Genomic DNA, 21,026 nt, shown 5'->3' with positions numbered 1-21,026 from the left:
CTGGCTCCTCTGCCATCCGTGAGGCGTGTAACCTTGGGAAAGTTCCTTAATCTCTGCACTTTCATTTCCCCATCTACAAAATGGGGACAATAATGTTTAAGTTCTTGTGAAAATTAAGTGAGTTAATATATGTAAGATTATCAGAGGAGTGCCTGATATATACTAAGCACTTAATAAATGTTAGTTGCTGTTATTGTAAGGATTAAATCAGTGCATGCATGTTAAGCATAGTGTCTGGTATCCAAGTAGAAACCGGATCTGTTTTAATTATTATTAGTACTATTTCTACAATAGAGGTTTGGATAGATGGCTGTTAGAATGCAGAGAAAGGAGAAATTAATGGTGAGGGAGGAGCTAACAGCCCTCTTGTATATGTCTGAGGAAACTCAATCCAGAAAAGCTCAGGAGATTTATAGCAAGTGAGCAACAAAACTAGGATTTCAACCCAGGAGATGTTACTTCTGGTCCAGCATTGTGTTAGGGTCACTAGTACAGTTAGTGTCCCTAGAGGCTGGTAGAAGTGAATGGGCATAGCAAGCCTGAGGTCAGGCAGGCCCACAGCCACCCCAGCCTCTCCCCGTTCATGAACTCACTGAGTGTTTAGAAGCTGGGCTTGGTCAAGTACAGCAGGTAGTTTCCCAGGGCTAGAAGGCTGGGCAGAACCTGGTCTTGCCCCGAGCCAAGGTTTGGGCCAGATTTCCAAAGCCTTCTTCATGTCCACCTCTTTTTTTTTTTTTTTTTTTTTGGACAGGGTCTCACTGTGTCTCCCAGGCTGGAGTGCAGTGGCATGATCTCAGCTCACTGCAGCCTCCACCCCCAGGGTTCAAGTGGTCCTCCAATCTCAGCCTCCCAAGTAGCCTGGACCACAGGCACATGCTACCACACCCATCTAATTTTTGTATTTTTAGTAGAGACGGGGTTTCACCATGTTGGCCAGGCTGGTCTTGACCTCCTGAGCTCAAGCAATCTGCCCACCTCGGCCTCCCAAAGTGCTGGGATTACAGGAGTGAGCCACTGCACCTGGCCCACTTTATACCCACCTCTTGAGCTTGGCTTGGGAACTGTGGCCAGGCCAAACTCACTGAATGTCCAGTTTAAAGATGGGAAGCAATGGGGCATATCATCCATCTCCCTGGGCAAGCAGTGTCACCATAGCTCCTTTCCCAGCCCGGCCCTCTGGAGCCCCTTCCCTCCTCTCTCCTTTTTCCTATCTATTCCTCCCTCACTCCCGGAATCCCACTTCCCCCTCATCCTCTCTTCCTCCTTCCCTTCTCCTATCTCCCTTACCTCTCTCTTCATTCCGGAACACTCCTTCCTTTTCTATCCTCCTCCACTCTCCCTTGTGACTGACCCCGCCCCCCCCCCCCCCCCGCTGCCCGAATCCATCAATCTTCCCTCCTCTCCCAGTCTGGACAGCACCTGACCTCTGGGGAGCCACCCCATTCCTCAGCTCCCAAACCTCACTCCCTGTTCCCAGTTGGACCTCCACCTCCCTGGTCCTGCTGTGCCGCCATGGGGGTGGGGCTGGGGCCGCACAGGCGAGCTGCCCTGAATGACAAGCGGGGATATTGATCGCGTTCTGAACTCAGCCCAGCCGATAGAAGGTAATTAATGACTCCATTTGCCTCACTACCGAGGAGAACAATTGAGTTTGAAACTGCAACAACTGGCAGCTGGGAAGACTGGGGGGCAGCCTGGGGGTGAACCCCTCAGAGGTGGAAGTAATGTGTGGAGTAGCTAGGGAGAGAGAGCACCCTCTGAGCAGAGGCCACCATCAGAACGGGCAGAGCCCCCATCCCCAGCACAGCTGGCCCCTGAGCCCCACTGCTCCCCCAGCCCTTGAGGCCTGAGGCCCATCACCCACTGTTCCCCCTGCCTCCACGCTTTTCTCTTTTCTTCCCATATCACTTTTTGAGGTCATTTTCTGCCTGCGGATGAAGACTCAGTTTCCCCAAGACTGCTTCTTGCCAGCTGTGCAATCTTGTACATATTTTGAACTCTCCCTGAGTCTGTTTCCTCGTTTGTAAAATTGAACTAACAGTATCACTTTTGCAAGTGTTCTGTGAAGACTGTGGATAATGTGTATAAAGTACCTTGAGCCTGCCCAGAACACAGTAAGTGCTCAGTAAATGATGATGGATCCTTGACAGAGAAGGCAAACGTGGTAGAGTGGAGAGAGCTTCAGAGTCTGACATCCCTGAGTTCACATCCAGGCTCTGCTGCTTCCTAGCTGTGCAGTGTTGAACAAATAATTTTGCCTCTCTAAGACTATTTCCTTTTCTAGAAAATGAGAGTAATAATAAGTACCTCATAAAGTTTGAAGAGGTTGATGAGTGTAGGTGAAAGCCCTAATATCGTTACTTTCTCCATAGACAGATAGACGTTTGTATTTGAGCTTAGAAAACTGAAGTTAGTATAATTCTTTTTTTTTTTTTTTTTTTTTTTTTTTTTTTTTTTTTGAGACAGAGTCTCACTCTGTCACCCAGGCTGGCATGATCTCAGCTCACTGCAACCTCCACCTCCCGGGTTCAAGCGATTCTCCTGCCTCAGGCCTCCCGAGTAACTGAGATTACAGGTGCCCGCCACTACGCCCAGCTAATTTTTTGTAGTTTTAGTAGAGATGGGGTTTTACCATGTTGGCCAGGCTGGTCTCGAATGACCTTGTGGTTCACCCACCTCAAGCCTCCCAAGGTGCTGGGATTATAGGCGTGAGCCACCGTGCCCGGCCAAAGTCAGTGTAATTCTTTGCTATACTTAAATTCTTCTCAAATACCTCATCTTGCTTCCTGGGATTTGATGGGCAACCTCATTCATCCCACCCTGATTTTGTAGACTTTGATGAGCCTTGGTGCTTTCTGACCAAGGAAATGACATCATTTCATTTTCATTTTCTTTATTTTTCTTTTCTTTTCTTTCTTTTTTTTCTTTTTTCTTTTCTTTTCTTTTCTTTTTTATTTGAGACAGGGTCTCACTCTGTTGTCCAGGCTGAATGCAGTGGCACTATCTTAGCTCACTGCAGCCTTGACCTCCCAGGCTTAAGCAATACTCCCGCCTCAGCCTCCTGAGTAGCTGAGCCACAGGTGCATACAACTATGCCCAGCTAATTTTTTATTTTTTGTAAAGATGAGGTCTCGCTATGTTGCCCAGGCTGGTCTCACACTCCTGGACACAAGCAATCCTCCAGCCTCAGCCTCCCAAAATGTTGAGATTACAGGCATAAGCCACTATGCCTGGCCCATTAGTTCACTTTATCTATCACCACCACCCCCAATTGTCTCTTGTCCCTTGCAGTGACCCTTCTGCCCCTAGCCCTGTTCCCAAGACAGTGTTCAGGGGGTGTCCCCCTCCCCAAGCTGCTGAGACCCCACTGGACAACTCCATTCATGACTGGCCAGTGCCAGGGCCCTGACCTGGGGTGAGAGGTGTGAGATAGGGCCCAGCTCCAGGGCCACCCAGGAATAGATGAGGAGTGAGCATAGGGCTGAATGAATGAGGAGATGAGATCTTTTGGTTGAGGAGTAAAGACAGTTTTATTAGTGATTTTAGGAGTAGCACATACTAATAGCACAAAGCCTGGATGATATGGAAAAACTTAGATGAAAAGAAAATAAAAATTGCTTGTGATCGGAAAGTAACCACTGTCACCATGCCGGCAGCTCTCCTTCCAGTCAAGTTGATCTTTGGTTTTGGAGTTCTCTTCATTTGCCTGGAGACTAGGGTCCTGCTGCCAGTAGCCCCACACTCTGGGCTCTGGCTGGGCAGGCAGCCACTCTGTCCGTCCATTTAGTCCACAGCTGTTGGGGCACCTGCCCTGTGCCAGGATCCCCAGCAAATGTCCCCTTGAGCCAGTCACTTGCCCTCGCTTCACCTGCACCTCATTTACTCTGAGCCTCAGTTTCCTCCCCAGTAAAAAGGGATTAAAATCCCTACCTACCTTGGAGAGTGGTTGGGAAGCCCATATAACCTAAGATCTGTGAAGACCTTTTGTTAAATACTAAGCAAATATGAAACAGTCAGAGAAGAAGAAAATATGAGCTTTGTTATCCTCGAAAGAATAATCTATGTCAAAGTTTTGACTCAGCAGTTTGTTTAATTGAATTAGTTTATTTACATACTATCCGTGTTCCAAAAAGACCTGTGGTAGCTCACCCCCTTGAGAGTGCTCATGCCACAGTGGACAGAGCACCTGGAATGGCCCAGTCCTGGGAGTCCCATTCCCCAGTTGTGAGACCTTGGAGAAGTCACTGCCCACCCCCGCTAGTTATAGTAACATGAAACATTTGGACCAGACGTCCCTTAATCATCTGGGCATAGTCTGCACTCAGCCAGCACCTGTGCCACAGGCTGTAGCCTCCATCTGGGGAGGGTGCCAGGCAAAGAACAAGGGATGCTGAGAGGAAGGCTGTGCCCTGGATGGAGCCAAGTGGCCTTCAACTGGGCCCACTGTGTTTGGCACCCAGGCTGCAGAGTGGAGCGATTTAGAGGGCAGGCTCTGTACTCAGACAGACCCGGATTCAAATCTGGCTGTCATTTACTAGCTGCATGGCCTTTGACAAGCTACTTAACCTCTCTTTGCTTCAGCTTCCTTATCTTTAAAATGGGCATCATAGTACTTCCCTCACAGGGTTGTCAGAAGGATTAAATGAGCTCTGTAAATAACAGCAATGGCATGTAATGAGTTCTTGATACTTGTGAGCTGCTGCAGAATGGGAGCTGGGCAGGGGGCAGACAGAGAATGAGGCTGAACCCTCCCTCTATGGAGACTGACTAGCACAGGGTCCCTTCCTTGCTCTGTTTGGTCTTATTAAACCCGCAGCCACCGTATTTTCCAGCCCCAGTCTAAAAATGTGGCCAGAGAATGGGGAAGAATACTGGAAATCAGAATTCCTCCTGAAAGCCCAGGACACATGACCAGCAGCCTCCAGCCCTCTTGGTGCAGGGAGTTCAAATGTAGATGTGTTCTCCAGGCCCCAGTCTCAAGCAGCCTCTGCCACCTGCTTTGGATGGCAGCTCAGCAGCCCTGGGGTTAAGTTCTGCTGCTCACCAGGAACACGGTGTTCTCTGTCTATTGGTAGAGGCACCAGAGATGGGCAGGATGGTGTTGCTGAGAGTGGGAAAGGCCTGTGCGTCAGAGCTGATGCTGTTAGAGGCTAACAAGCAGTGGGGATAGCACATCTTTTGCTAGCCAGGGATGTGTGGGGCTTACCTGATGAGAGACTGGGTGTCCTGGGGTGCCAGGCCAGTCAGGTGGCCAGTCCCAAAACCTTCTGCCAGAGGTACGGCTTTGAATGCCACCCAGGAGAGTCTGAGTACTCGGGGCCATTCCTGATGCTGGCGCCGCAGAAATGCATTAGTCATGGTCCCAGCCACAAGGTGCTCTTTGACTGGCTGCTGGGCATGGGGGTAAAGGGGCTGTTGGGTAGGGGATCTTCTTGGAAATGGATGGTGTCTAATCACTCACGCGCTTTCCTTCCCTGCTCACTAGATTACATCCTAGAAACCTAGATTAAGATCGGCTTCTGCTTCCACCTCTGTTTCAGCCCAGCTCTGCCAGACAGCCCTTCAACAGCTGCACCTAACAGTGGTCTCTTTATTCCTCCTTGCCGTCCCGTTCCGACTGAGACTTTGCCCTTGGCAAGTCCCATGCTGAGCTCGCTGCCCATCTTCCCAGGAGAACCCTCTAGGTGGTCAGCACTGACAGCTGTCTTCCTTCTTTCCTTTTTGACTCCTCCTCCTTTACTCTCTTCTTCTTTTCCTCCTCCTCTCCTTCCCCTGCAAAGCCACCCTCATCCAGGCCTTGGGCACCAGGTATCAGGACACCCAGGCTTCAGCAAAAGCAGAGCCAGCTGGTTTTATTCCTGCAGTAAGTGTCCTCACCCCAGCCAGTGCTTCCAGCTTCTGGTGTGGAAGGCTTCTTCCCTTTCTTCCTCTCCTTCTTTCTGCCCTTCCATGCATCTGGGCTTCCTCCTTCCCTGAGCTTATCCTCCTTGGACCTTCTGATCCAGGGCTTCTCCCAACCTCCTTCCCTCATTCCCTTCCTGCCCTCTCTGCTTGCCTTCATTCCTCCCTTCCTTCCCTAGCTGATGGAAGGATGCCACCCCCTCCTCTGGAAAGAGCACGTGAGAGCCTATGGTACGTGTGGTGGATTTGGAGGGCTGGCTGGCTGTCCCCCACCAGTAACGCCGCTGCCCTCTCCTGGGCCCTGCATCTCACCTCCCTGCTCCCCATAAGTTTCTTTGTGCTCCTTCACCATTCATCATGACTGCTGCCTTCCCTCTCCTACAGGAGCTCCTGCAAGCCTCCTCCAGCCTCTCTGGGGGGCGGGGGTTCTCTGCATGCTTTCAGCACACCACTTTGTTTTCCTTCTCCTCTAGCACCTCCTTTCGCCTCCCCACTACCCTCTCCTCTGCTTCCCCGCCTCCCACTGCCATCTCTTCCAGTAGCAGGCTTCCTTAGCCTTTGCCTCCTTTCTCTCCCCCTTCCCCTCCTTTGCTGCCTCTGTAACCTGTCTTACCACCAGGGTCTGAGTATACAAAAAAAATAAATAAATAAATAAAAAGGTCAGTGGGTGGAGGGAGCAGCAATAACCCCTAAAACAGTACTATCAGTGGAACATGATTGATCAATTGAATTCCATAGCAGCTGAAAAATGTGGGATTAAGTAGTGTATTATACGCACAATGAGTTGAGGCATGATGTTCATTTCAAGTTCATTTCGCCGGCCTCTGCCACCAGATCAGGCAATCAATAGGGGCAGCAGATATCATATATCACCTCTCTGCGGGCCGGGGAGAGAGCACCATAATCTCTCGCAAATTTAGAGTGACAGATTTGTCAAGATCTGAAGGGCCCCTGAATAAATGAAGGCAAAGAGACTCCTCCAGCCAGTGACCTGAGGACAAAGCTTCAGTTCAGCCCCTACACACACACATACACACACACACACACACACACACACAGTGAGCCAAGCCACACACAGACAGGCATATACATAAATCTACACAGAGGCATGAGGGGAGTCCTGCCACACATGCACACACATAATGTGTGAACACACGCTCACAAATACACCCTCTCTGCCCCTGCAATAACCATATATGAAGATACTTGATGCCTTCCTCAGCCCTGAGAGTCCGGCTTCCCCAAAAGGTAGGAGGGCTCCAGGAAGGGAGAATCAAACACAATAGTACGTGCAAATAGATACCGGGAGTGAAATGAGGATGATGGCACATCCTGAAAAAAGAAGTAGGCACAGGAGAAATGGGGCATGTGGCCTCACAGTCCTCATGCAATCACACACAGACACATACATCCTTTCAGGAAGCTTCTCATTCTATTTCCACACACACAGAACCTTGTTTATCTGGATGTTTATTTATGTACAAGTGCATAGACATGCAATACTCACACAAAAGGGAAAATAAATTTACCACACTTCAACTTTCAACTCATATGTTGATGCATACATCCCATAAGACTGAAATGATTCCCGAGCCTTATGCTGAAAAAACCACAACCACCAAGTTTTGTGTCCATGGGAACAAATACCATTGAAGGTGCTTCTGTCTGTCTTCTTCATATGTGGTCCTGGTCTTGATCTCTGTCTCTCTCTCCCTCTCTTTCTCTCTCTCCTTCTCTCTCTCTCTCTCCCTCTCTCTATCCCCCCCCACCCCCCAACACACACACACACACACACTTTCTTTGCTTTCCCACCCCCTCCAGAATAGATATGGAGGGAAGATGGGTGGTCACATTAGGAAAGCAGACCCCACGCTTGGTCTGGGAGGCCAGCAAGAGAGGATGGCTGCAGGTTGAGTTAATCAATATGTAATATTTTCTATGGTCTCCTGAATGATACTGTATGGTGTTACTGTATATAATGCAATATTGATTATATCATATCATATAATCACCTATAAACTGATATATATAACAGTCCCAGAGGAACACCCTGGGGCCTCCGGCATGGGCTGGCCCCAGGCCCAAGGCTCCTCAGCTGGTCTTGGGCTGAGGGAAGCCTGGAGTGACCAAACTGGTATGGGGTTTGGGGGGAACCCCACTTTGGGGAGCTGCAAGATGTGGGTTCAGAGAGAGGCCACAGAGCAAGCACATTGCCTACTGTACACCTTGAAAACTCCAGGGAACCGACGCTGGGAGGCAAGGATAGGGGAGGGCTGAGAACGCCTGAGGAAAGGGGACATGGAGACAGGATTGGCCTGTAGCCTCGGGGGAGCAGGCACCAGTGTGACAAGTCTCTGCTCCCTCTGGAGACTTGCAGGACGAACCAGGTGACCAAGAAACTGGCTCCTGTAGGGGGCTTGAGCCTGGGTCCAGGTTGGAGACAGAGGCCAAGAAGGTGGCCAGGGCATAGAGGCATCCACGGGGGCCCTTCTGTGGGCTCTGCCCAAGTGGGAGCTTTGCTGCTCTAGCGATACCTCTTTCCTCCGCTTGGCTTCCCTCTGGCCTCAGTCCTGGCCCAACCCAAGCAGAGTGCCTCAGCTCTGCCTCAGAGCCCCTCCTCCCTCGGGGCGAAGTTGATTACTTCACCCAGTCTCCAGGTTACACTCGGCCTCGGAAATTTGATGGTTTTCAACCCTTGGAATTAGTGGAACTGAAATTCATCTCGGAGCCGAGTTCAATTCTCCACAGGCTCAGTAATGCCAGTCTGAGACACCCAGCTTCTTTCTTCCCCAGGCTGGCCCTGGCTTGGGGGCAGGGGGTGGTTCAGGGAGACATGCCCCAGGGAGCTGGCTCCCGGGAGCCCCCTGGCTCCACCTCTGCCTAATCCTTCCTGACCCCGCAGTGTGACCGCTCCATCTCTTACCAGGTCCTCAGGTCCTTCTCTTCCCTGGGCTTCCTCAGCCAGATCTCTGAGGCGGGGCCACCCTCTGGTGTCAGCCCCGCTGGCCCAGGGGCTGAGAGTAAGGGGTCCCATAGGGGTGCAGAGCTTCAGGGCCCAGAACCAGATGCCCACCTCTTTGCCCTGCACTGTTCCTGTGCCTCTGCTGGCCTGGCGCTAACGCCCCAAGTGTCCATGTGTTCTCCAGATGTGTCCGAGGGCTCGGTCCCCAATGGAGATTCCCAGAGTGGTGTGGACAGTTTGCGGAAGCACTTGCGAGCTGACACCTTCACCCAGCAGCAGCTGGAAGCTTTGGATCGGGTCTTTGAGCGTCCTTCCTACCCTGACGTCTTCCAGGCATCAGAGCACATCAAATCAGAACAGGTGAGGAGGGAGCTTTCTGCTTGCAGAAGTAGAAAGGAGCCGGCAGAACAAGGCCTCTCAAAAACTTGTTCACCAAACACCACGTGCATAGCCAGCATTGTATGTGTTACACACATGTGTTCTGTGTGTGTGCAGTGTGAACAGGCTCACACAAAACAGTATGGTATCGTTAAGACAAATCATTATGGTCTGTATATAGTAATTGGAAATGAGTTCTGGGTGCAAGAGTATGGCCTTGGGTAAATCATCTCTGTTCAGAGCCTCAGTTTCCCCATCTATAGAATGAAGGGCTTGGATGTAGGATTTGTCAAGTCCCTTCTAGCTCCACTTTTCTGTGGTCCTTGCATGGAGTACTCAGGAACATCCTCTTGCTGTGTCCCTTGCCCACACCCCCTCAGGGTCCTACAGAAAGTCTATGCTAGACTGGGGAGCTCTCCTTGCCCAGTGTTAGGAGAGCCTGCCTGTGCCTGCCTCCTGCTCCCCAAGCCAGCAATTCAATGGAAGCCTAGGTAGGCTGGCAGCTTACCACTTACACCCAACACTTTCTGCAGACACTGAGCAGCCCAGGACACACAGCATGGGGCACAGCACGCAACACACCAGCAAAACACACAATGCAGAAACCACCTCCGAACTTTTCTATGTGCTAGTGTGCATGTGCTCACACTCCACCGTCCACCTGCTCCCTCACCCACAGCCCACGGTACTGTGCTCACACACCACTGTCCACCTGCTCCCTCACCCACAGCCCACGGTACTCACAGCTAACCCCGGCGACCGCATGGACCCAGTGGGTGTGTGCTGTCCCCAGATCACCAGCTCAGCATACCCCTAGCATATGCCTCCACCCACATATGCTGGGTGGAGCCCCCAGCACACCCGCTAACACACAGGGGCACACTCCCATCCCTGCTACACATGCGGCCCAGGCCAGGCCCACAGTCGCAGCACAAAACAGCATTGCTGTGCTTGCACGCATGCACACATGCACCCACACATGCACGTCAGTGCAGCCCCACAGTGTCGCATGCTACAGTTCCACTGTAAGACTCCAACAGCTTCCAGCCACTCGCCTTTCTCCCCGCCCGTCCTTTTATCCCATAAGCTGTTTGTCTTCATAAAACAAAAATCAAAAGTCTTTTTAAGGTGCCCTGAGCCATAAACCAACAAAGGAGGAGCTGGCCGAGGCGGGCGGCTCAGTGCACCCTCCCTGAGTCCCCGGCTGTATTACAATGAATAACCTTTATTTACTTTCATTAGACTATTAAACGCCAGCACAGTCATTTTTCCCCCTGAAACTCGGAGCAGGGCCCATAAAGCAAATCCGAAGCCTAATTGAGTTCATTTTAATTTCTCTCCGATCACAGCGAATTACTCTGGTGATAAATCAGGGGGCAGCTTCACCCCCAGTAGAAGGCCTAATTTGCAGCTAATTACAAAACTGATTTCTACAGGAAGATCAATACGAGAAGGAATTGGAAATGACGAGGCAATCCCGTCCAGCCATGGAGGGGAGGGGGTACTCTGGGGGGGCCAGGAAGTGGAAGGGGAAAAAACAGACCCGAAAGAGCAGAAAATCAGTTTTAATTTAACGTAATATTAATCAGAGCAACTTTTCCTGCTTTGTGCAGGCTCCTGGTCTGCCCAGCTCTGGGGTCTGGCTTGGCCGTGGCTGCAATAAAAAGGCAATTACTCGAGTGTTTCGGGCAGGACACCCTTTCAGAGTCAATGACTGGCCCCCTCCTACCCTTCTGTTAGCCATGTGGACTCTCCCTCTCCCCAATTTCATACCCCAGTGCACAGGCAGAGAGCAAGGGGCCCATGGGGCTGTCATTGTTTGTTTTTAAAAAAGGGGCGCCCATACCCGATCAGCCAGCAGTGCCAGGCTGAAGTCCCCACTAGGCCCTTCCCCCAGCTACTGGCTCTGCCAGTCATGTCATGGTCCCCCCTCCTCCCCAAGGCTCCTCGACATCCCATGCCTCTCAACAAGGGTATCCCCACTACTACACCCTACCCTCAGTGGTGCTTAGGCAGGAGATGCTACAGAAACATAAAGGGTGCTGGCATAAGTGCCCAAAATGTGTAAAGGGTGCTGTGCCTCCAATTTCACCAAGTCAGGTCTACTCGTACCCGCACAAAACTTGCCATCATCTGCCAAGTGCCCCCCTGCCGCATCTCCCCTCTGCCCCACCATCTCTTTCTGCCCCATCTGGGCGGGTTCCCCTGTTCCTCCTCCCCATCTGCACACCGAGCCCTTTCTCTGTGCGTGCATCAATAGAGAGCTGTCACTTTTCTCTCTCCTCCCAGGGGAACGAGTACTCCCTCCCAGCCCTGACCCCTGGGCTTGATGAAGTCAAGTCGAGTCTATCTGCATCCACCAACCCTGAGCTGGGCAGCAACGTGTCAGGCACACAGACATACCCCGTTGTGACTGGTAAGGGGGCTTCCAGGAGGGCGGGGGCACTGTGTTCAGTGGAAGGTGCCTCAGCCCATGCCATCTGAGGCCCAGTGTGATGAGCAGGTCCCCTGCCATGATATTTACAGAGAGAACGAGGCTTCTAAAACCAGAGTGCTTCCTGAACAGGGGTGTGCAGATGTGGGGAGAAAAAAACTGGGGTCAGGGCGTCTGTGGGCTTCAACCTGGAAAGGCTGATGCTAGGAGGGGCTGTTGCTAGTTCTTCCTCCTGTCCTTCACCTCTCCCTCTGTCTGTTTCTCTTCCCTCTCTCAAGTTGCCCAGAATCATGAGCCTCTTGTTAGGACATCTGCAGAAGGCAAATAAGCCAGGCTGGTGAGAGTGGAGCATGGGTACCCAGTGTCCAGCCTCCACACTTGTGTCTCCAAGGTTCCTGGGGGACCCGCTTACCACTCCTTCCAGGCAGCATGGGTGACCATGGCTTTGGGCTTGAGGGCATGGCACCCAGCTCTGTGGAGTTTGAGATGAGTATAATTATTCCAGCCTTCCTCTTGCTTCCCAGAGAAGTCACTGACACCAAGGCTTGATTTCAAGGCCAGGTAGGATCAGGCTTGGCCCACAATCAAATGCAGAGCTAGGGGCACCATGGCCAGGAGCCCCTACAGATGAAGAGCAGCAGGGCCAGTTAGTTTGCAAGGGGAGGTGGAGTCCAGGGAAGGCCGCAGAGCTCCAGGCTGTGGAAGGCGCATGCCACTGCAGAAGGGTTTCCAGGCCAGGAGACTGCCCAAGTGGGAGACACACACATTGAGGTGTTATTAAAATTCACCTAATTATTCTGGAGACACTAAAGCCAATGTGCCGTTTGTTCCTTGGGAGACAGGATGATTGAGAAGGGTCTCGGTGGGGATTGGGAGACACTGAGGCGTTACCTGCAGAGCGAGGCAAGTGGAGGTGGCCTGGGGACCCGGCAGCAGGGCTGCAGAGCCAGCGGCAAAGGCAGGGAACAGGCACAGCCCTCTCTAGGACTGGGCCCTGGTTCTGCCTGGGAGCGGGTCTGAGTGTGGCTGCATTTGAGTCTGAGCTGGGCTCAGTGGCCACCCATCCTCCACCTGGGGGCTTAGGAGAGCGCTGTCAGCTTTCCCAGCCTCTGCCTAAGGGGCTGTACTGGTACAACTGTTTCCAGCCTAGATCTTTGACTAGGGAGTCAGAGGTTGAGTTCTGGAAGTGTTGGAGACCTGGACTGGGCTTTCAGGAGTGACGACCTTAGCTGGGTTAGCTGGGCCAGGACATAGCCCATGACCGCGTGGCCCTCAGCATGAGCCATCCTTTGCCCAGCTGGGAAGCTCTCTGACCTGCTAGGTATTCTGACCCAAGGCAGAGAGATGGCCCAGGCCAGGCCACCTTTCTCCTGACCTGCTCAGAGGTACAGTGGTCACTTCCCAAACATGGCCACTCCAGGCACTGTTCAAAGAGAAGCCGGGAGACTTCTCTAACCCTGTCTGCTGCCCAGTGCTCAGGCCATAGTCCAGAAGGCAAGGACTTCCTGGGGTGGAGGTATGAATCTTCAGGGTAGGGCTCCTGCCATAGGAGACCCAGGGGCTGCTGCAGAGAAGTGTCTCCACCTTGAGCAGCCCCCACCAGCCTCCCCCCCATGGCCCTGGAACAGTCCCAGCTCAGCCTGGGAACATCTCCGGCTGATCCATCTGGATCCAAGTGTGAGAAAAGTTCATTTCAGACCCAGCTTGACATTCCCAGGTGGCAAGTTAGCACTAACATCTCAATCTGTATGCGACATTTCAATCAAGCGAGGAGTAACAAAAGCAGAACCATTAACATTCGGAGCTGTTCACCAGTGGTAATGACGGGGAAACTCGCTCAGAAACTGGAAATTACCAAAAAGAGAGAAGTGTGTGGAGAGGTGGGGGAGGGAAGATGGGGATAGGGGTAGGGAATGATTTTTCCACACTTAGGCCAAGATCCAGTGTTTGGATTAATAGTGCCATTACCCAAGAAAGAGCTGCAGATTATGCTCATTCTTAAAATGTTTTTGCTGGCAATTAAACTGCTGCAGTTATTGATCTTTGTTGATTTTATGTCCTCCTAATTTGCATAATCTATTAAAGATGAATGATTTATGATGTGTTTATTATGGGGACAAACAGAATTTGCTAGAGGTACTGTCAAGGTGAGCAATGGGGCATTGCTCAGAGACTCCATGGGCCATCTCAGCAGTGGGTCCAGCATGTTGGCCTTGAGGCCAGGATATTGTGGGTAGTAGTGAGCAGTGATGCAATGAGAACAGAAACAGGAGAGTGGACTTTGGGTGAGTTCTTCTAGAAAGATGTTGGCATCTGTGAGAACTGGGCTCCAGGCAGAGCTGGAGTGTGGGAGAGGCCCTTAGTATATTTGTGGACATTGCCCTCAAAGAGTCTTTAAAAGCTTATTTTGTTGGCAAATATTAAGGGCTTTGGTGGGAGAAGAGAAAAGGAGGCTCTTTCAGGTGGGTAGGTGATTCTGGGGAGGTGTGTGCTAAAGGTAGGGGAGCTGTTAGGTCACCCAGTGCCCATAGCCTGGCTTAGGAGTGCCAAGGTGTTCAAGGAGCCCTCTTTATCCTCCACGTCTCAGGCACCCTGCTCATCTTCTTCCCCAGGACTGGCAGCTGCGGCTGCAAACCTTAGGGGATGAGGGAATGCCCTAGCCCAACCTAAAAAGCCAGACCTTATTGAGATTCCTGCCACCTCCTGGCACTGGAGGCTGATTTCAAACTTCACCAGCCACTTGATGCAGCTATTCCACAAGGTCAGGACTGAGAGGAGAGAGGAACCTGGACTATTGTGTGGAGGGGATAGTGGGGCCCAGTGGGCCAGGACAGCTAATCACATTGCAAGCAAGGGTGGCTGCCAGAGGCTAGGGCTCAGCCCCATAGCCTCCCCTCCCCACCTTCCATCAGGGAACCAAGGAGAGAGACTGATTTTGCTGGGTAGTGTTTGCAAGTTCTGCCGAGATTTTAATTTCACTGCATCACAACTCAGCAAGCTGCCAAGTCAAGCTGGTTATTTAAATTTATCACCCACTTTCCCTTCTGCCGCTGGGCTGCTCTAGCTCAGCGGCATCTCTTCTCTCCAGCCCACGGCTCTAGGCTGCTGGTCTGGAACGGAGCCGAGTCTCTCCTAAGTGATAAAGAGGGACCAGCTACATGAGAGAATGGGTCATGGGCATTCTGGCCCCAGGCTTTTTCAGGTTGGCTGGCTGTGGCTGGTACCTTTCATCACCTTCTTGACCCTCCAAAGGAGCCCAGGGGGGCTGCCATCCACTTCTCAGTAGTCCCAGGGCCCTCTGGGTCAGGGCATCTGCAGTGAGGACTCTGGCTCCAACTTCATGCTGAAGCCTTCATTCCTTAAAATCTCCCATCCCTGGTAGAAAAGATAGCCCATGTTCCCCATAGCTTTCTCACCTTGACCCCCCCCTTCCCCATGTCTGGCCGAGGCTGCAGTGACAAAGGAGCATGCAGAGACACTGGCAGTGATGTTGATCTGGGAGGAGAAGACGAGAACTTACTCCAGGATTCCCAAAGTCACTGGGGATGTTTCTGAGCATTAGAGAGTCCCTTGACACAGTGCAAGTCCACCCCGAAGGAGAGAGCCCAGATGCAAGGAATGGTGCTGGAGAAGCCAGAGACTGTACAGTTCCACACTCTCTAGAAAAGGGTTGGCCAATCTTTGGCTTCCCTGGGCCACTTTGGAAGGAGAAGAAATGACTTGAGTCACACATAAAATACACTAACACTAAGATAGCTGATGAGCTAAAAACAAAAACAAAAATAAAAAACCTCATAATGTTTGATGAAAGTTTACGAATTTGTGTTGGACCACATTCAAAGCTGTCCTAAGCAGCATGTGGCCTGTGGGCTGTGGATTGGACAAGCTCACTCTAGAAGCTAGGGAAAGCACCAGTCCCTGGAGCCACTGCACCCACAGGCTTCACTGGCCTCTAGTGGGCATTGCTGCCACGCACTGGCAGAGCCTTGAGCAAGTACAGCTCTCACCGCCCTTGCTTTAGTCACAGAGAGGTAAAGGATGAATGAGATTGATGTCTGGGACCCAGGCAGGCTACCTCACCAAAACATAACTGAATAAAATATAACAACAAAAATGTTAATATGCAGCAAATCTCACTCTTTGGTGCCAGAAATAGAGGGGAACTCAAAGCCAGATCAGTATTGGAGAGGCCGCTGGCATCACACTGGAGGGAGACGCTGACTGGGAGAGGATGGGGTTGTAACACACCAGTCAGGGAATGTGACTTTGGGAATCAGGAAGCTAGAACTGAGTATCATCCTGCATAAAGTGAGGAACAGAACGGGGACCACACTATCTGTGAAAGGCAAACACATACACTCGTCCAAGTAGCCCAGGGAAACAAGGAAGGGGGCAGCAGGGAAGGTCACCATGAGACATGGAGACCCCAAGCCTGATGCCAGATCAGAGTACAAATTTATACGTCTGTTGCAGGAAACCCAAACCAGGAACTTACATAAACATTTGTACAGGATAGTAACCCATTTTGAAACCTCACCAGGAGCAATGACAAACCTTCTTTGTAGAGACATTCTACAATCCAGGGCACATGGGACTCCCACAGGGTGAAGAAAAAAACCCCACCACTATTGATGAGCTTACTGTAAAAAAAAGTACACATCTCATGTGAATACAAACTTTCAAAAGGGAAAGTTAGTAGAAGAAATAAATAGAACATTTAACATCCCCCCAAGAACTGGAAACAATAGAATAATCCAAAAGCGCTATAAACTCAGCATGTTTAATATTCCAAAAAAGATCAAAGGGGCCGGGCGCAGTGGCTCACGCCTGTTATCCCAGCACTTCGGGAGGCCGAGGCGGGCAGATCATGAGGTCAGGAGATCGAGACCATCCTGGCTAACATGGTGAAACCCTGTCTCCACTAAAAAAAAATACAAAAAATTAGCCGGGCGTGGTGGTGAGCGCCTGTAGTCCCAGCTACTTGGGAGGCTGAGGCAGGAATATCACTTGAACCGAGGAGGCAGAGCTTGCAGTGAGCTGAGATCACGCCACTGCACTCCAGCCTGGGCAACAGAGTGAGACTCCATCTCAAAAAAAAAAAAAAAGATCAAAGGAAGTATCAGTTGTATCTTTATCACAGATCCAGATCCCCCAGTCCCTTCCCACCACTGCTCACCAAATTGTCAGATAATGGAGATCAAAAAGGGCAAAGAATGAGGACCACACCTATAGATTATTGCTTTGGGGTCCAGGAGGCATAGAAAGAGCTGAGCCTCAGGCAACTCTGAAAGTAGAGCCTGTTCCAGGCTTGTCCAGGCTCCCACACTGCTCAGCCTCAGCAGAAAACCTTATATTTTCTTTGGGGAAATGTCTGAACATTAGAGAGCTAGAGACGGGGACAGTACCTTTCTCCCCAGTGGGGTGGGGGCAGGTGGGAAGCCTCCATAGCTTCCCCATCCTGGTTGGGGGAAGGTGGTTTTATTCAAGAGCTTGGGAGAAATGTATCTTAATTCCTGAAGACTGCAGTTTTGAAGGAAGCTATAACTAAGATCCAGGAAGAGATGTGGATGCTGCCCAAGAGGGAAGTGCCCAAGGCAGGAAGAGGGAGCAGAAGAGGCTGGTCTCCCAGAAGCTGGCTGATTTGAGCAGAGGTGGGGGAGGCCAGAGAGGCAAAGTTCACAGCTGGACAGCAGCAGGGACCAGTGTGAGCAGTGTGGATGTAGCTTCTGAGAAAGTGTTGCCAACTCTCAGAAGCTCGGCCTCCTGGCCCACATCTGAGATGGTCAGCAAAGTGGCCTTTTAGCAGATAGAGGTGTGGACCCTGGGAAGCATCCTCCTCCTACTCAGGGCATCCTGAGGACCTCCAGGAACTGCCTCTTTCCTGTAGTTAACAACCCCCTTCCAATGCAACTGCATTTCCCTCCATAAAACAAACAGCTTAGCCCTTGGCCAGCCCCTGGGGGAGGAGAGGGCAATAAAGACTGAGAAATGTTTCTGAAGGAGGCTGAGAGTCTCCTAGTCTTGTCTGTCAGCTCAAAGCCCCTGATTAGCTAGAGGAATTTAGGGCACAGACATCACGGTTCCTCTCCTTGAAAGGAGAGGGCTAGGACAACTTCAGACATGTGGCAAGTCAGAGAGCCCTTTACTGTGGAGGCCAAAGCAAGCCAGAGGGCTGCTCCTCAGTGCTCACATGCCCTAGACCCTTCCTTTAGGCTGTGAGAGTCCCAAGAAAAGAGGCTAGCCTCCTTCAAACATCCCTGAGTCTGCTAGCCACATCCCCAAGGACCTCCAGCCCCCAACCTCAGCTCTGATTTAATTACGGGGGCATTTCCATAGCAATGAGACATTGACAGATATGCGGCTGCTCTGGGCCTGCAGCCTAGGGAGTCATTGGATCAGGCCTCTTTCCCTTCCTCCTTTATCCAGTCCACTGCTAGAGGTAAAGGATATGGAAAAGAAGAGGCACTAATCCACTGTCGGGATCAGAGTCAGGCCATATTTGGCCAGAATAAAAGCTGTGCCACCTCAGTCTCAGGTCCCAATCCCATGTCCTTGTCTGTGCCTACTGGCCACGCTGTGCTGCTGGGCTGCCCTCCCCAGGAGGGTGCCATGGCAGAAGTACCCAGGCTGAGAATGGGGCTGCAGAGGGAGGAGCATTGTAGGGAGGGCGACAAAGGTAGGAAGGGTGACAAAGGTAGGAAGGGTTTGGTGTGTCTTAGCAAAGATGTAGTTCTGGTGTTTTCTACGCTGAGCTCAAATTTGGCCCTTAACCTTGGGCCTTTCTTCTTACCTCCTCCCTTAATCTCTTCCCTCTGTCCGTGAGGCCCAAAAGGCTGAACATGCCAAATGGAGTGCTTATCCCTCCAAGGATGGCCTCACTTGTTCATCAGAGATCAGAGAGAGAGAGAAAGGGGCCAGTCTGAATTTGAATCAAAATATTTTCTAAGAAATCAATGATCTTGCTATCAAGTGCGTAACAATAGCCAACTCAGGCCAATAAAGGATTGCCCAGTTGAGAATACTGGCCACTGCTTTCATGATTCGTCAGGTTACGGGGACCCTTTCAGTTTCTGTAGATGTCATGTAGATGCTTGATGTGTCCCACAGGGGAATTCTCCAAAAAAGGGATCTCCCAGCACTAAGCTTTTTAGTCCATTATTTGGTACTTTTTAAGAAGAAAATGTTGGCTAAGTAAAAGTAAGGTTAGTCAACCCAACATTTTTTGAATGACCGGAAATCCTAAAGACTGCTGTCCCAATGAAACAGGTATGTATTGGTACCAAGGGCTAAGAAATGTCCCAGTGGCCTCTAAGGCACCTAGGCAAGGCCTGAAAACCTGTTTCCCCCAGAGGGCTGGCCACCTCCAAGGTGACAGGAAGACCCCCAACTCCTTTCCCAGGGTAGCCAGAATCCCTTCCACCTCCACAATTAGCTGTAGCCTCAGGACAAACAAGCCAGTGCTTTTGCAACCCTGAGCTTTGGGAGACAAGCTCCGCCACTATTGCCACTTCTGAGAGGGCTTTGCATGCCTTCAGCCTGAATCCTCCCCTCTTCTCCCCAGTGGTGGTGGCGGCTGGGCTGGCAGGCAGGGAAGGAGGAAATCCTGCAGGGCTCGGAGAACAGCCTAATGCTGCAGAGGCTTAAGTGGCCGTTTTCCTTGGGATTAGGGTTTCACTTACACAGAGCGCCTGAAAAACACTGCGCTTTCGGAAGGATTAGAGCTGACAATTCAGTGCTCTCAGAGAACAAAATAAAGCCAGAGAGGAACTGGGAGGCCTGGAGTATCAGAAGACTGTGCAAACAGGCTTAACCTCTGCCCACCCAGCATGAGGGTCTCTCATGCTCTGAGCCCATCTTTGAGCCTGGGCCCAACCTCTTGAGTGCCAGCACCTGCCCAACTCCAATCTTCATTTGTGATTTGCTCATGGAGCCAGAGAAGGCAACACAGAGACGTTGCCTTCTGGGAAAAGGACTGGGAAGTTGCCAACTGGGAAGAGGACTGGAAATGTCTTCCCCTCTCTCTGAGCCTCAGTTTCCTCCTCCATAAAACGAGGGAGTTGGACTAGAAGATAGCCAAGTTCCTTCTCAGCCCTTTGAAAATGTGATTCTCCCCAGCACTCCCTAGTGTTATCCTGGGATGCTGAAGCTGCATTTCCATCCATGGTCCAGCTGAATTAGAAGGAAACCACCTCCTGTGAGGCCCTGAGCCAAAAGGCTACACAGCCCAGAGGAGGGCGGGGTACTGGGAGAAGGGATGGAAACAGCATGACTTGTTGTGTCCAGCCGGTTGGCCGTCAAGGTGTAGACCTCACTAAGCCCCTGCAGATCTGGGTAACATCCCTGCCTAGGACACACCAGGGATTCAAGTTGTCAGTGGGAGCTGAGATCAGCTGGAAGAGCAGCCACCCTGAGTTGCAGGCACAGCCCCCTCTGCTGGAACCTGGAGCAGGCAAGCCTCAGGTGGGGTATGGGGCTGAGGCAGAGCCTGGGGCTGTGGGCCGTCCCATAGTCCCTTCTGCCCTAGAGGACAAATCAAATCCTGGGAGGATTTGGAAGCTTGGAAAATAAGAAATGAAAGGAAATATGTAGATAGTTATTTTCCTCTCCTTTTAAAACATCTTGTGTGGATTTAAAGTTTGTTACTTTAGTGTAAGTTGAATTGGTCATAAGGTGCTCATAATTGTTATAGTAAATACCAATTATGCATTTATGTATTTAGGCAGCAATTACAAATTTAATAACTGTGTATTCTTGTAAGTATTATAAATGCCTATGTCAAATGCAGGCACAGACTGCCAGCCTTGAAGAAATCTAATGTCTTCATTTTTGCTACCTTATGAGAAACAGACAGAACTTGAGGATAGGGTAGTAAAACAAGAGTTATGTTTTCTGGCCTTAGGGTCCTCCACAGTGTCAAGTGGGTAGCAAAAGTGCTCATTTTCAGAGAAAGATGCTGAGGAAAAGCATCTCTAAACTCCTTGATAGAACTTTTGCTGTATAAATCTATGTCTAATAAGTCTCATCTGAGCCATCATGAGCAGCAGTTTCTGCTTCTTTCATGGCTTCCTTTTTATTTCCTTGATCTTCTGAATGCTGACATTTTCCTTGACTTGAGATAAACCTCCCTGCTACTTCACATGTTATTTTGCTGTGCTTTGTATCATCTTGTTTATTGATACAATTCAAGTAGTTGCAAACAAATCAGTGTCTTATGCCAAAGAACAGGGCTTTTTTGCTTTTTTAAAAACAGTGCTTATTAATCTTTAAGCCATATTTTTTGAGAATATGATAAAAGTCATGTACCATCTACACAGAAAGATACAGATATATAATGTCCATAACATTTTATGT

At 50.7% G+C, this 21,026-nt stretch overlaps 1 protein-coding gene across 5 annotated transcripts in view; it reads left to right on the top strand.

Annotated features, from left to right (window-relative positions):
- PAX2 (paired box 2) overlaps positions 1 to 21,026 on the top strand; it is an 83,586-nt gene that overhangs the window by 51,239 nt on the left and 11,321 nt on the right. For all 5 annotated transcript variants that reach the window (XM_030808388.1, XM_030808392.1, XM_030808385.1 and 2 more), the window contains 2 exons: positions 9,048 to 9,223; positions 11,531 to 11,657. In XM_030808388.1, coding sequence (XP_030664248.1) covers positions 9,048 to 9,223; positions 11,531 to 11,657 — 303 coding nt within the window. The remainder of the gene's footprint in view (positions 1 to 9,047; positions 9,224 to 11,530; positions 11,658 to 21,026) is intronic.

Source organism: Nomascus leucogenys, chromosome 3 (genome assembly GCF_006542625.1).
Source record: "Nomascus leucogenys isolate Asia chromosome 3, Asia_NLE_v1, whole genome shotgun sequence".
Classification (NCBI taxonomy): Eukaryota; Metazoa; Chordata; class Mammalia; order Primates; family Hylobatidae; genus Nomascus; species Nomascus leucogenys.
This window is presented reverse-complemented; position numbering and strand designations above follow the sequence as displayed.